Source organism: Coregonus clupeaformis, chromosome 30 (assembly GCF_020615455.1).
Source record: "Coregonus clupeaformis isolate EN_2021a chromosome 30, ASM2061545v1, whole genome shotgun sequence".
Lineage (NCBI taxonomy): Eukaryota > Metazoa > Chordata > Actinopteri > Salmoniformes > Salmonidae > Coregonus > Coregonus clupeaformis.
Window position 1 is genome coordinate 13,284,742 of NC_059221.1, and position 16,438 is coordinate 13,301,179.

At 47.2% G+C, this 16,438-nt stretch overlaps 1 protein-coding gene across 4 annotated transcripts in view; it reads right to left on the reverse strand.

Annotated features, from left to right (window-relative positions):
* Positions 1 to 14,252, reverse strand: part of LOC121545876 (dihydropyridine-sensitive L-type skeletal muscle calcium channel subunit alpha-1) — a 45,185-nt gene extending 30,933 nt beyond the window's left edge. For 2 of the 4 annotated variants that reach the window (XM_041856762.2, XM_041856760.2), the window contains exons 1-2: positions 13,626 to 14,252; positions 1,135 to 1,240 (exon numbers count right to left, since the gene is read on the reverse strand). In XM_041856762.2, coding sequence (XP_041712696.1) covers positions 1,135 to 1,240; positions 13,626 to 13,822 — 303 coding nt within the window. In that variant the 5' untranslated portion in view covers positions 13,823 to 14,252. The remainder of the gene's footprint in view (positions 1 to 1,134; positions 1,241 to 13,625) is intronic. The other 2 variants (XM_041856763.2, XM_041856761.2) reach the window with 1 other exon arrangement.
* Positions 14,253 to 16,438: the final 2,186 nt, after the last annotated feature.

A 16,438-nucleotide genomic window follows, 5' to 3' on the forward strand; every position in this document is an offset into this window, starting at 1 on the left:
ACGTTGGAGACATTAAGAGTCACCTGCTATGTAGAGTGTGATCAATTTATTCAAAATATCTGATCTACAGATATTTTATTAGGTGATGTTGGTACTTAGCCTGGGTGCCTGTCTATTTCATTATGGATTTAAGCTGGCAAGAGAGCAGTTCAGACTGGCACCCAGCCTAGTTGATACCGTAGCAGTGTTAAGATGATGAGTGGCTGTTGTCCAGTGTATGCGGATGGAAATCACATCCAGGCTAATCTTGGAACCCAGAAACAAATCTTTCCAGCTAACAGTCTGTCATGGGCGACTATATCCAAACGAATGTCACAGTCTCATTTAGCATGCTGGTGTGGCACTGTCAAAAACCAAGGCTCCAAAATCTCAACCTCATTTTCTGAACATATAAAACCTCAATGTAACTTTCAGCATGTAAACTAAAACCCTCTCACTGATTCCCTTGCCTCCTTTTCAGTATGTTTACACATTTTGTGAGAAGGCAATGTCCTAAGTATAGCACTGACTTAGCTCTGGAGGCATGTTGAGGATGAGGATGGGACTCAAGGGGCTGATGTACTATAGCTGGAGCAGTTAGCTGCTGGACAGGACAGTCTGACCTTACAATGACTCAAAAGGGAAAGCACAGAGATTCCCAACTGACTATGACCAAACACTTTGTTTATTTTAAAGGAGATTACTTGGATTTCAAGCAGTTTTGACATGTATTAGCCTACTAGTCATAAGCTAAGGATAGAAGGATACAGCAGTTGTTGTCCAACTGATGACCATCAGTTTGTTCAACATGCCTTAGTTGCCATCAGCCACAAAATACCCTCTGACTATTGCATGTTGATGTGACGTCACTCCACTGGAAAAAAACGAAATCTAGCCTCTTCCCAAAACAACACTACCCCAAATCAATCAGCTTTAAAATGCTCTAGCAAATGTACACTGAGTATACAAAACATTAAGAACACCTACTCTTTCCATGACATAAACTGACAAGGCGAATCCAGGTGAAAGCTATGATCCATTATTGATGTCACCTGTTTGGTATACTCAGTGTATGTTATAATTATGTTACAATCAGAACAGCTTTACACACACAAACACGCACACACACTGAAGATCAGGTCAGTAGGTTCTCACCAGGCTGGTGTTGGTAGCGTTGTTGTCGTCTTCAGGCATGGGTAGATACACAGCCAAGGCCACACAGTTGGCAAAGATGGTCAGCAGGACGATGATCTCAAACGGTCTGGAGAGGACGGCTCAGGAAGACAACAACCAGGCAGATACACACAGGGCTAATATAGAACAATATGAGACTGGACCAGACAGGAACATTGAGCTATTGAGAGATATGCTCTTGTTGTGGATTTCACTGTGATGCTTCCTGAGATAGACCTTGATGGTGAAAACAATCAGTAGATTTCCAATTTTTTGCCGTCTGCACCTGGCATTTGCATTGTCTTGATGTCAAATTAGTACTGCAATATGAGTCTACATGTGATTCTGATCATCATTTGATGACCTAATAGCCAGACAAGCATCTCTGATATCCAACAGATAAAATCTTATCAAAAGCCAGTGTGCAGCAGTGTCTGTCCTAAACAGTATCATAGCAGCAACCATGTTGAAAGCTTAGCGTGTAGTACTGACTGACTCTGACGCTGCCTGTAACCCCATCCCCTTAACCACGGTTATTATAGCAAACTAAAACTAGTCATGAAAAAACTATTTAGTAAACTGAAATAAAAAATATTGCTACGAGCAGCAATGAACGGGGTTCACAGGATGACAGAAAGGACACAAGATTACGAAGCAAGCACTCTATCATGTAAACGGGGTGGCAGATTTGAGTGTTTAAGTGAGACTGCTTATAACCTATAGGCCAATCGGTGCCATTCTTCTTATCCAAGTTACTCATGGCCTCTAGTGTCTGTGAGCCAAATTAGGAAAAAAGTTATCAATATGCTTGAGTTATCTGACCATGTCAAGAAAAAAAGTATAATCTAAGAACCCCTACAGCTTTGCTGTGAACCCCTAAACAAACATTTTGAAAAACTAAAACTATACTGAACCTATTATCTTTGACTCCAAAACAAACTAAAATAGCTCCCTGGGACTGCCGTGCAGAAATATCAGCCCACAGATAGAAGCACGAGATTGAACTTCACTCAACTTTCTAGAGCAGTGGTCACCAACCGGTTGATCGCGATCGAACACAAAACACTGCTACTCCTACTGCTCTCTCCTCGTCTGACCATGTGTTCTCGCATACCCCGAGAGCATCTGGTCAGCGGGGTGGTGGCACAGGAATCCTCATCTCTCCCAAGTGGACATTCTCTCTTTCTCCCCTGACCCATCTGTCTATCTCCTCATTTGAATTCCATGCTGTCACAGTCACTAGCCCATTCAAGCTTAACATCCTTATCATTTATTGCCCTCCAGGTTCCCTTGGAGAGTTCATCAATGAGCTTGACGCCTTGATAAGTTCCTTTCCTGAGGATGGCTCATGACTTTAACCTTCCTACGTCTACCTTTGACTAATTTCTCTCTGCCTCCTTCTTTCCACTCCTCTCCTCTTTTGACCTCACCCTCTCACCGTCCCCCCCTACTCACAAGGCAGGCAATACGCTTGACCTCATCTTTACTAGATGCTGTTCTTCTACTAATCTCACTGCAACTCCCCTCCAAGTCTCAGACCACTACTTTGTATCCTTTTCTCTCTCGCTCTCCTCCAACACTACTCACTCTGCCCCTACTCAGATGGTAATGCGCTGTCGCAACCTTCGCTCTCTCTCTCCCGCTACTCTCTCCTCTTCCATCCTATCATCTCTTCCCTCTGCTTAATCCTTCTCCCTCCAATCTCCTGATTCTGCCTCCTCAACCCTCCTCTCCTCCTTTTCTGCATCCTTTGACTCTCTATGTCCCCTATCCTCCCGGCCGGCTCGGTCCTCCCCTCCTGCTCCGTGGTTTGACGACTCATTGCGAGCTCACAGAACAGAGCTCCGGGCAGCCGAGCGGACCTGGCATCTTTTCACTCCCTCCTCTCTACATTTTCTTCCTCTGTTTCTGCTGCTAAAGCCACTTTCTACCACTCTAAATTCCAAGCATCTGCCTCTAACCCTAGGAAGCTCTTTGCCACCTTCTCCTCCCTGCTGAATCCTCCTCCCCCTCCCACTCCCTCCTCCCTCTCTGTGGATGACTTCGTCAACCATTTTGAAAAGAAGGTTGACGACATCCGATCCTCGTTTGTTAAGTCAAATGACACCGCTGGTCCTGCACACACTGCCCTACCCTATGCTTTGACTTCTTTCTCCCCTCTCTCTCCAGATGAAATCTTGTGACTTGTGACGGCCGGCCGCCCAACAACCTGCCCGCTTGACCCTATCCCCTCCTCTCTTCTCCAGACCATTTCCGGAGACCTTCTCCCTTCTCCCTTACCTCACCTCGCTCATCAACTCATCCTAGACCTTCCGTCTTCAAGAGAGCGAGAGTTGCACCCCTTCTCAAAAAACCTACACTCGATCCCTCCGATGTCAACAACTACAGACCAGTATCCCTTCTTTCTTTTCTGGGGAACGGCACCGCCGTACCTTCAGGCTCTGATCAGTCCCTACACCCAAACGAGGGCATTGCGTTCATCCACCTCTGACCTGCTGGCCCCCCTACCTCTGCGGAAGCACAGTTCCCGCTCAGCCCAGTCAAAACTGTTCGCTGCTCTGGCACCCCAATGGTGGAACAAGCTCCCTCACGATGTCAGGACAGCGGAGTCACTCACCACCTTCCGGAGACACTTGAAACCCCACCTCTTTAAGGAATACCTGGGATAGGATAAAGTAATCCTTCTACCCCCCCTTACCCCACCCCAAAATTGTTTAAATAAATTGTAAAGTGGTTGTCCCACTGGCTATCATAAGGTGAATGCACCAATTTGTAAGTCGCTCTGGATAAGAGCGTCTGCTAAATGACGAAAATGTAAATGTAAAATGAATGGTCGATCTACAAGGTATTCCTAGTCGATCACCAAACATTTCTGTAAAAAACCCAACGATTAGCCTTGTGTTCCTATTTTTTTTATTTGTCTCTGGCTGTTGGCGATAGGTGCACCCGTTTCAGCTGCCCTGCCAGCCGGGTAGGCAAACTGTTGCCATTTTGAACCATTTAATGTGTCTGAAGGTACAAACTCTGCCTTCTCGGCGAGCCCAGAGAGCAAATCAAGTGCACTATAGGCCTATCGCTGGCCAATCGGATGGCTTAGATGGCCGTGTCTGCAGTAACGTAGCAGGCATAAAAGAAAGCTACAGCAAAGGAATATTTAACTTCATGTAACAACATGAATTTGTGCATGAGGCAGAAATAACGCGGTGCGACTTGAGTTTCACCATCATCTGGAAGACGGTGTCCCTTTTTGGTCAGTGTCAGTGGAGGAAAGGGAGAGCGGAGGGATGTTGAGAGGTGGACCCTCAGTCTGCTGTTCTCTCCCTCCGCTGAGACTGACCATCACCATCAGCCCAGTAAAATAAAAATAGAAAGCTAATTATTTAAATGTATGCTCTCAGCTGTGCTTCACAAGTAATACAACAACGGATCTATTACCGGTGTGATCATATAGCCCACCTCAAATTCTGAAATATATATATTTTTTTAAAGGCCCGAACAACGATGCATTGGCAGGACAATTCAAGCAAAGCCAATATGCGGTGATAATGTATTGGGCCTATAGCTTACTGCACAAACCTCATCGCTACAGTACTGTTTTTAATTGGTTAATGTTGCATAGTGTCACGCCCTGAGCTAGAGAACTCTTGTTGGTTGGGTCAGGGTGTGAGTTTCAGTTGAGATCTATGTATTGTATATCTATGTTTAAGTCTAGTTTTGTATTTCTATGTTTGGCCGGGTGTGATTCCCAATCAGAGGCAGCTGTCGCTCGTTGTCTCTGATTGGAGATCATACTTAGGCAGCCATGTTGCCTACCTTAGTTGTGGGATCTTGTTTGTGTTCCTGTTAGGCTTGTGGTGTTAGCCCTTAGGACCTTCACGGTTACGTTGCTTTTGTCGAGTGTTTATTTGTTCTAATAAACATGTACGCATACCATGCTGCACCTTGGTCAGACCCGTCTCTCAACGACCGTGACACATAGACTTACGTTTTTTTAAGTCATGTAAAAAAAAATCTGAGTGGTAGATCTCGGCTTGAATTTTGACTCAGTGATTTTCACTCAGAAAAGGTTGGTGACCACTGTTCTAGAGTTTTCCCTGTTAACACTATCAACGTTTTCTTTACTGTGGCAATTGTGATCGAATCAATGCAATACCGAAACAAACCGTACTATGCAAGAGATTTTGTTGTAGGCAGAACGCATCGGAGTAGGATTCTATTGCATTGACACGCACTACTCAGCCCATACTATACACAGACAATTGCCATATATGGATCTGTGCCATTTACTTTGAACTGTGTTTACAGCATGAGCGGTCGTGAGTAGATGCGCTTGTTTTGAGATCAAAGCGAGAGCTGCATGTAGCCACGTGTGCACATTTGTTCATATTCTTTGCTAGTTAGTGAGTTATTAGGCCAGTTATAGATCATTTGTAGTCAGCAATAGGGGAGTGATTGCTTCCTACAAGAGCACAAAACGTATACATTTCTAGACATTTGAAAAGAGAGTCAGTTAAAGAGCTTTTTTTTTTTGTCTTAAAGGGGAAGTGTTGTATTTTGAGACAGGCTTGAATAAGCTATGTAGCCAATAAGCAGAGGGTAGCATAATTTGTCTGATTGTAATAATAGTATGCGAATAATAATGCATTTTATTTTGTAAAGTGGTTTCTTGCATTAAACAACATATTTTTCAGTCACCTCCTTGTCTGAAAGACAAGTGGATAAACAGGTTAATGTCAAGCCCTGCATGTTTTTTTCCCTCATGGAATGTAGGCCTACATTGAACACCACACATTGGCTGCTATTGTAGGCTGAATGATAGAACAGCTATTTCCATGTTAAAATGTTATGGGATGCATTTTCGCCATTGTTTTTTATGGTAGGCCACTCTGGTAGGCCTACATTATGATCAAATAGCCACAGTAGTCTACATGGCCACTGTTAAAACTAACTTAAATCGGGTACAGCCTCAGTGTTCACAGTAAACGCGCTGTGGCAGATCAGGGGGTTGGGTCAAGATGTTTACACAGATCAGACACAGACAGAGTATGATTAGCTCGGTTTCAAGGGTGTTTATTAATTAAATAATCAAAAGAAAAGGTATCCCACATGAGATCCTCTCCAGGATACCGTCTCCAACTACAAGGAAGTTACCTTACTTCCCCCAGTCCTCCTCCATGTGCTGCCCTTCTGGCAGCTTTATGGGCCTTGCACAACTGGTGAGCAATCCGCCTATAACTTCTCACCTGCTCCCAATCAGCCCCAATTAGTCCTGTCCGGGGAGCCCATCGAGACCAGGCACGTCCAGCAGATGGAGCCACCGCCTCATGATGTATACTCCATCTGTGCGCCCACTTCACTGCCAGACACTCTTTCTCAACAATTGAGAAAAAAATTTCTCTCTGTATCAGCTTTCGGCTGATGTACATGATAGGGTGCTCCTCCCCATCGTGTATCTGGGACAGAACGGCCTCTAGTCCCGTATCACATGCATCCATCTGGACCACCATCAGCACCTGGAAATCGGGCGTTACGAGAATCAGATGGGAGCACAGCGCTTCCTTCAGACGGCTGAACGCCGCTTCTGTTTTCGGGAGGCGGGCCCTGGTTAGATCGGTGAGGGGGGAAGCTATAGCCGCAAAGTTGGTGATAAACCAGCTATAGTATCCTGCCAGTCCCAGGAAGGACTTGACCTGTGTCTTGGGAGCGTGGAACGGGCCAGTCACGTACCGCGTGAACCTTCCTCTCCTGGGGCTTGACGTTCCCCCGTCCGATCAAATACCCCAGGTACTCCAGCTCCTCGAACGCTAGCTTGCATTTCTTGGGGTTTGCGGTCAACCCGGCTTGTCTGAGCGTGTCCAGCACCGCCTGGAGGCGCGTCAGGTGCTCCTCCCAACCTTGGCTGTGGATGATGATATCATCCAGATAGGCCGCTGCGTACTGCTGGTGGGGTCGAAGCACTCTGTTCATCAGTCACTGGAATGTGGGCGGGGCTCCGTGGAGACCGAATGGGAGCACCCGGTACTGGTACAGACCGTCTGCTGTCGAGAACGCCGTCTTCTCCCGGGAGGAGGCTGCCAATGGTACCTGCCAATATCCTTTGGTCAGGTCAAGTGTGCTGATGTACCGGGCCTTTCCCAATCGGTCGATTAGCTCGTCCACCCTCGGCATGGGGTAGGTGTCGAATACGCTTATGTCGTTCACACCCCAGAAATCATTACAGAAGCGGAGGCTACCGTCCGGTTTGGGCACCAACACGATGGGGCTGCACCATGCACTGTGGGACTCTTCAACGACCCCCATCCACAGCATAGCCTCCACTTCTTGTTTCACTGCCTTCTGTCGGGCCTCCGGAATTCGATACGGCCTCTTTCTTACCATTTTCCCCGGGCCGGGTACGGATGTGGTGTTCAATGAGGGTCGTGCGGCCCGGCATCTAGGAGAAGACCGCCGTGTTCCGATCGACAAGCTCCCGGAGCTCTTGCTTCTGGGCTGGGTCGAGGTCCTCACTGCTCGGGACCACCACTGGTACCGTTGGCGTCCTGGGTCCCGACCATAACACGGCCATGGCTGTCCTCTCGTGCCACTTCTTCAACAGGTTCACGTGGTAAATCTGTTGAGGTTTCCGTCTCCCCAGTTGCCGTACGCGGTAGTTGACAGGTCCCAGTTTCTCGACCACCTCGTATGGTCCGTGCCATGTTGCCAGGAACTTACTTTCGGCCGTGGGGATCAACACCAACACCCCGTCTCCCACCTGGAATTCTCGGGGCTGGGCTCCCCGATTGTAGACCTGGGCTTGGGCGCGTTGGGCCTTCTCCATATGTTCCCTCACGACTGGCCATATGGCTGTCATCCGCTCCTGCATCGTCTCCACGTGCTCTACCACACTGCGTAAGGGGGTCGGTTGGGCTTCCCACGCCTCCTTGGCGAGGTCCAGTAGGCCACGTGGCCTCCTCCCGTAGAGGAGTTCAAACGGGGAAAACCCAGTGGAGGATTGTGGTACTTCTCAGATTGAGAACATTAGGTGGGGTAGCAGCTGGTCCCAGTTTTTCCCGTCCTGCTCGATGACCTTCCGCAGCATCTGTTTGAGTGTTTTGTTAAAGCGCTGGACGAGCCCATCCGGCTGCAGGTGAAAAACAGAGGTCCGGATCTGCTTGATCTGCATGAGGGCACACAACTCTTTCATGAGGTGGGACATAAACTCTGTACCTTGGTCTGTCAGGATCTCATTCGGGATGCCCACCCAGCTAAAGAGGTGGAACAGCTCCCGGGCGATTCCCTTGGATACTGCCGTCCGTAGGGGAATGGCCTCGGGATACCGGGTGGCATAGTCTACTATTACCAAGATGTACCTGTGTCCTTGTACAGTCTTTACCAGGGGTCCCACTATGTCCATGGCGATGCGTTCAAAGGGCACCCCGATGATCGGCAGGGGGACCAGAGGGTTTCGGAAGTGTGCTTTCGGGGCAGTGAGTTGACACTCCGGGCAGCTGCGACAGTAGTCTTCCACGGTCCTCCTCATCCCAGGCCAGTGGAACCGGGCGGCGACCCGTTCCCAGGTCTTCTCCATTCCCAGGTGCACCCCCAACAGCTGGGTGTGGGCCAGCTGAAGAAAGGTTCCTACGTACCGTCGGGGCAGCAACAATACCTCTCGAAGTTCCCCTTGTTGGCGCAACACCTGATACAAAAGGTTATTCTTAATTTGGAAATGGGGGTATCGCCAGTCACTCACCCCCGGAAGTAACTGTCCATCCACCGCTATCACTTGGGCTGCGGCAGCTTTCAAATTCGGATCCTCCCACTGGGCCGTCCCGAATTGTCCCCTCAGTTGACCCCCAACGGGGGTCTCGACTGGCCCCTCGAAATCGAGAAGGGGGAGGCTGGGCTCCTCCTCCAGTGGTTCCCCAGGAGGTTCGGGTTCCGGCTCCCCCTCCGACTCCGGACCCGTAGAGTCAGGTTGGTTAACCGGTGGCGTTCTGGCCGCACAGGCGAGGGGTCGTCCCCGCTCTCTTCTTTGGCCAGCTCGTATCTAACTCATGCCCCCATAGGGCCGCGAACAGCAGACAATCCTGTCCCACTAGGATAGGTACTGGCAGCTCTGGTACTGCACCCACCATCATCTGGCAGCTCCCTTGTGGTGTCACGATGTTGGTCCATCTTCCTACCCCGTTCGGTCTCCTGGTTCAGCAGGCTCGTGGTTACGAGCGTAACTATGCTTCCGGAGTCTAATAGCGCTTCCATGTCGTGTCCGTCAACCTTCACCGGGACCATGGGTGCAGTTGATTCATGGTGCGCCCAACAGGAGGTGACATAGTTCATGGCGTGACCCACCTGGCCTCCAGTGCTAGCTGATGGCGTCGACTCCTCTCGAGCAGGGCAATTCCATGCAATGTGCCCCGGGCGCCACACTCAAAACACCTCCGTTGGTCTCCATCTACCTGGGGTCGTTGGTGGCGGGTCGGCCCTTCCCCAGCCGTCTCTCCATGGGTTTGCGGTCCCTTGGCCATGCCGACTGTCGGTTCGGGGTATACCGTGGTGGGGTTGTCCTTCCGTCCCCTCGCACAGGTTCGCTGCCCTCTTCATGTCGTGTGGTAGTGCCCCAACGAAGCGATCCAGGACCACTTTGTCGAGGAGGGAGAGGGTGGGTACGTCGGTTAGGAGCCATGCCCTGGTGACGCGCAGAAGGTCGCTCATCTGGGCTCGGGGGGATGCGTCGGGTACGAACCTCCAGTCGTGGAACCGTTGAGCCTGATGGGCCAGGCTGTACCCGTAGCGGCTGAGTATCTACCATTTGAGTCCGTCGTAGTTAGCCGCCGGTTCGTCGTTCAGGTCCCAATACGGCTTTTGGGCATTCCCAGAGAGGAACGGGGCCAGCAGACTTGCCCACTTTGGCCTTGGCCATCCTTCCCGTAGCGCTGTCCATTCAAACGTACAGAGGTATGTTTCAATGTCATCGTCTTCCGTTAGCTTGATTAAAAACTGGTTGGGATGGGTTTCAGGAGACGCTCCTCCTTGCAGCTTCCTGACTTCCTCCACGAGGCGGACGTTTTGTAGTCGCTGTTCCTCCAGCGTTCGTTCCTGAACCGCCTGTTGTGCTTGTTGGGCCCGGACGAACTGAGCTATCAACTCGTCCATGCTGATGCTGTGTAAACGTCAACCCTGATCTGACCACGTTATCAAAATGCCCGCATTCTCCACCACTTGTGGCAGATCAGGGGGTTGGGTCAAGACGTTTACACAGATCAGACACGGACAGAGTATGATTAGCTCGGTTTCAAGAGTGTTTATTAATAAAATAATCAAAAGAAAAGGTTAGGTCTCCCACATGAGATCCTCTCCAGGATACCGTCTCCAACTACACGGAAGTTACCTTACTTCCCCCAGTCCTCCTCCATGTGCTGCCCTTCTGGCAGCTTTATGGGCCTTGCACAGCTGGTGAGCAATCCGCCCTTAATTACTCACCAGCTCCCAATCAGCCCCAATTAGTCCTGTCCGGGGAGCCCGTCGAGACCTGCCACGTCCAGCAGATGGCGCCACCACCTCGTGACGTATACTCCATCTGTTACCAGGCCTCGACGAGTCTCCCCCTGGTGGCTGACCTGCTGTATGCCACAGCGCGCTGGAAGTTGCACAGAATTTTCACAACGTTCAAGTTTGCGCTCAGCTGACCTGAAATTTGCTCAGTGCTGAAAATGTTTTGAGGGAACATTGCTGCTAAAGTCAAAAAGCATTGGATTGGTGTAAACATTGGCGAAAGACAGTTCCCTTCCACCCTATCCCTTGCACCAGTCTAGGCGCTATTCCTTTGAAATTCAAGTCACTTCCTAACCTATGACCTGACCTGGGTAGAACGACAGCCCCCTCTCATTGAAGCCATGAAGTTCAAGGCTGACCACCATACTGCAGGCATTGTTTTCAAAAAACAGGATCGCCATTATAGTGAATTGGATCTTCGTGGTCAATCTTTGTGTAAATTAACAAAAAATAGAAGACAATCATGGTACCAATAATTGCTTCTATTACACCAGATGTATGTCCTTGAACCGATTATTTTTAAATCGTACACAGAAGAAGCTACTGGCAGCCTGCAGTACCCCTGTCGGCCTTCTATTTGAGATACTCAATGAGAGGTGGCAGCACTGAGCTAGCCTCGAAATCTAAAGGCACAACAGATTCGAGCCAATATCTTAAGTAGTTGAACATGTTATTACTCCAATTCTGTGAAAGTGCTGACACGAACTGACACGTTTTCATTTTCGTCAAAAACAACTTTATATAAAATGAGTGCCTTTGATTTGATAGCCTGCACATGCGCAGTTCAGCGTGAGACGACCGTTGGACCCGATTACATGTTTCTGCGCATGAGATTAGCTAGCCAACGTCGCCATGACATCACTTACAAGTGTGATCCGGGATTTCTATTGAATAAGCAGTTTCTGCCTATCTTCATACTGTACTGTCTTTGATTTATGTCAACATAAATCTCCACCCAAGAAACGCCATTTTAGCAAACTAAAACCGACTTCCTGAGCTTCAAATGGGCCTTTGAGTCTTCACATAGGAATGCATGGTGTGACGTCATCAATCACTTTGTTCATTCATATACAGTCATTGGACCTGACCCATCATTTTATGTATTACTGTGACATCCCAAAAAACACAAAAACTATACAACACCAATGGCTTCTAGTCTCCCACGCACACTTTCTGTCCCTAACTGAAACAAAATAATATAAAAACGAAATATATTTTTTATCAAACTTAAACTAAATAAAAACTAGCAAATCAGGTCTGACAACTAACTGTAACTAAACTGAATTTCAAATAAAAATCGAAAATAACGAATAGAAACAGACCATGAATCTGCCATAGTCCTGCTCATTCCCACCTCTAGGGGGATCTATGTCTGAAATCCTCTGACAGCTCAGCAGCAGTGTCCCAGTGTGATGCCACAGAACAGCTGTACTACTGACCACCGACCCAGAATATTATCAAACCGTTTAAACACACTTAATACACACTCAAATAAGTCTGAAGTTAATGATTTGCCTATGATGAATAATTACTAAGATCAGTCTCGTGCAGGGCACATAGGAAAAGTCAATTTTACAAGTGTTGTAAAGAGTGTATATTTTTTTATTGTATTTCTAGAACATTCTTCTGCTCTGAGTACCTGAGGCCTGGATTTTGTGAGCACAAAGCAATGTGTAAACAATCAAACTTGATCTTTTTACGGTTGAATGTAAGAGGATGTTTCATCCTAACAACTGACAATGCCAGAACATGTCTGCGGAAATACAAAAGTATGTGCCATCTTTAATCTATGAATAGGACATCCTGTCAGTTGGCAAATCATCTTACAAACCATATTCTATGACGTAAACAAGCAGTGGATCTAATAAATAACAATCTCCATCATCAAAAGTTCTGAACTGAAGACAAGCCTTTGCCTCTGGCCAGGAGAAATAGTGTTGACGAATACTAGATGAAATCTAGATGAAATGCATATACTGTACCAATGTATAACCAGCAGGCAGCTACAGTATGTGAGACTGATCTAAAAACAGGGTGGAAACCCCAGAGTAGGAAAACATCCTTCAACAGCCTGTCTTCAGGATCAACCTAACTGTCATAGACATAGAATAACTGGAATGGGTGGAAAAGCCCCTCAGCTCAGACCATGGCAATTTGAAAGTGCACCCATGGGTAGGTACTCAACTATATGATACTGGTAGATTATATATATATGGCTAACTGTGCCCTAACATTTCAACAATGCTCTTTCCATATTAAAAGCAGCCAAGTCAGCCAGACAGACACTTATCACTAACTTAACTGGCTTCATTAACTGTTACTGACTGTTTTTTTAAAAATAGTGCAGGGTTAACCCGTGGATAAGCACCCTGGACAGTGAAAAGACTGGGGTTACATATTTCACATAGACTCTGGGTAGGCAACCCAGACAGAGTGCATAACAAAAGTCTTAACACCTTCAACAGTTCCTCAACAGAGATTTTAAAGACGATTATAGACATGGCTGCGCTTGGGAACTAAATGCATCAGCTGGGGAGTTCCCTGTTCAACTATTCGTATGCTTTTAGCATGACAGGCAGATTGCTTTTGCATATGTACTTGATATACAAAACATTTGGCAAGTAACACTTTTAAAGTCTCTGAAGTGTCCAAAAGAGAGTGATACTGTAGAATAGAATGTTCAACCACCAAGCACATATACGTTCAGCAGAGAATATAGGTATGCCATGAGTCGAGAGCATACATGAGTCGAGAGCATACAATAAGCTACATGGAACATTTCTTCAACAGAATCAGAGCAAGAGAGCAAGAGTCAGGATTGTGTTAAAGAGCATTTTCTGTGCAATACATTTAGCATAATGGATGTCACAGTCAATGTGTGTGTGCGTGTGTGTGCGCGCGTACATGCATGTGTGTGTACTGTATGGTCCCATAAAGGATACTTCCACTCTACGATGTTAATGCAGGCTTTTCTGAAGGGGTTTTGGAGGGTGAAGAAGAAGAGGGATCGGGCGGGGCGAGGGTTACCCCCCGTCGCCTGCATCTTCTTCAACTTCTCCCTCTGCTTCCTCTTTAGCTCCTCTTCGTTCATGATGAACGATGTCAACGCAGCCATCGCCGGCTCACCGTTGGCCGCCATACTGTCCTCCTGTCCCGCCCGGGAGGAAGCTTCTATATCCGGGAAAGATACGTCCTCTCCTCTAATCACCACCAAATATTCCAGAAACGGAGGTATCTGCTACACAACTCTGTGTTGTGACTCCACTGTGGCCCCACTTAGTTCCAGAACTTCCACAATCCTTAGGTTCTCTATTCTGTGCTCTCTTCTCTTCTGTCTCCACCCTCTTCCCTCTCTCTCTGTCCTCCTGACTCTGTCTCTCTGTCTCAGAGCCACATGAACAGGGACAGGACAGAGTGATCCACTTGGCCCAGGATTCTGTTAGAAGAGAAAACTACACCAGACCAGGAGAGGAAAACTTAGAGGAACTGTCTGTGAGCTGCTTGAAGAGCAGCAGTTGGCCCGGCCGCCTCCCTGATTTAAATATAGACAGCTAACGACGGACTGACTGTAGCCATGCTTGGGGATGGCTAACAGGCTGGAGGTGGAGGGTAGGGGGAATGACAGAGAGTTGGGAGGTGGCTGAGGAGGGTTTAGGGGAGTAGAGGGGTAGTTAAGGGGGTTTTGGGGGGTGAGGGGGTGGGGGACGGTGAGCACAAGGAAGGAAGGGGGAAGCAGGATCAGTCAGGGTAGAGGGGCAGGGGGTAGGGGAAGTCCTCCTGAGACGGCAGAAAAAACTGCCTGTCCCAAAGACAGACAGAGAAAGTGTGCAGCTGTCCCCCTACCGACCAGAGATCTAAAGAAGACCCTAATCTGTGAACATGAAGAAGAAGAAGAAGAGGAAGAGGAAAGCGGGAGGGCAGGAAGGAAGGAGGTACTTGTAGCAGCTCTAGCTGCATTGTCTGAACACATGAAAAATAAGAGAGGAGAAAACAGGACGACGACAGGGAGGGAATTGAAGGAAAGAGGTGCAGGCTGTAGCCGCGTCTGCTCTGAACACATTAAGGAGAAGAGAAACGAGGGAGGAGAGAGGGAGGGAGGGAAAGAGTTGTGGATGTTCTTTCTTTCCTTCAGTGGCCAGGGCAGGCTGACTTGTTGTGCTTCTGTGACACAGTGCAGATGAAGGAGAGTGTTTACACCATAGTGCCAACCCAAACTAGTCTACAGTATAAACATTCTTCATCTGAACAGCACAGTAAGTGGGCAGGCAGGAACACAAAGGTTGCATACCAAATGGCACCCTACTCCCTATTTAGTGCACTACTTTTGACCAGGGGCCTGGTCAAAAGTAGTGCAATATATAGGGAATAGGGCCATTAGTGACGATTAAGAGTCTTCTCATGTTGTCATGATCTCTCTGAAGTGTTTCACAACATATTTACCTGTTTACTATTGATCTCGGCACCTAGCTCTGGTCCAGGGTTTTTGTGTGTGTTTAGTGGAGGTACACACACTAACACCCTGGACCAGAGCTACTCGCCACCCAGAACCAAATCACGCATGCTCGCTGGTCTGGCCAGTGTTGTCAGTCACCAGAGACTAGTACACCATAATGCCACAGAACCCCTCTCCAGGATAGGACAGGTGGCATGTCTAAACTGCATCAAAAGAATACTATTCACATGACTGTATATCCATTCACACAACTTAACTTGTAACTTTCATTTACCAAACAAAAAACCACAATACAACACAAAAGCATTTCATTTAAAGTTGTAAGGTTAATCATAAAGGCTGTGAAATAGCTTTTCACAAGTCCTCTAGCTACCACAATCTTGTTAAAAAGGACTAAGCTAAGTGTTCTATTAACAAAATGTGCAATGGTTCTTTTAAGTATATTTCCCCCAGGCCCAGCTAACATAGGCCTAAATAAATTACAAAAGTATGTGCTGTGTCGCCATCTAGTGGTCACAAGTAATAAAAGCACAACAGAACATGAGGGCTATGGCTTCAGAAAAAGGCAGCAGGCAACAACCCAAGTGACAACAAGGGGTCTAACATCATCTATAAAGACAAAAGAGTCTTCAAACTATTTTACCAAATAACTTCAACAGGATAAATAAATATAAGCTCAACCAAGGGAACTTATTTTATTGTTTTTCAAGCATGATGAAGGACAATTACGTAACACACATTCTTTCAACAGTGCAAGATATAACTGTAATAAAAACCTAATCAAACATATCAGTTGATGCCTTAAACATCAACATATAAGCCTATCATATTCACATTATGAAAACAACGTCAATTAAAAGAGTGCATCTGCATTTAAATACATCAGCTAAAAATACATTAAGAAATAATAATTCAACAGACATCTTCAGCATTCCTCAACATGTATGTTTGAGGAAAAGCAGGCCAGCATGATTTCACTTTTGACTGTGAATGGAAATCTCCCCCCTGCACACGCACAGCATCAGCCCTAGCTAATAGACTGTGAGAGACAATCCACTGACTGCAACATGCCACTCTGGAATCATTCAAAGTCATTTGGCATTCCAGTAATTCCAAAAACCATTAACCAGTGATTCTCCAGTTAATAACTACATTATAAAGAGCGTTACAAGACAAGCCATTCACATTCAGCTTCCTCAGGAGTTTCAATAAACTCCACCTCAGGCCGAGTCAGCCTCTCAAAACAAAGTAAGCAAAACGATTCATCATTATTACAAGGCTAATAAAGGAATAAATACTCCA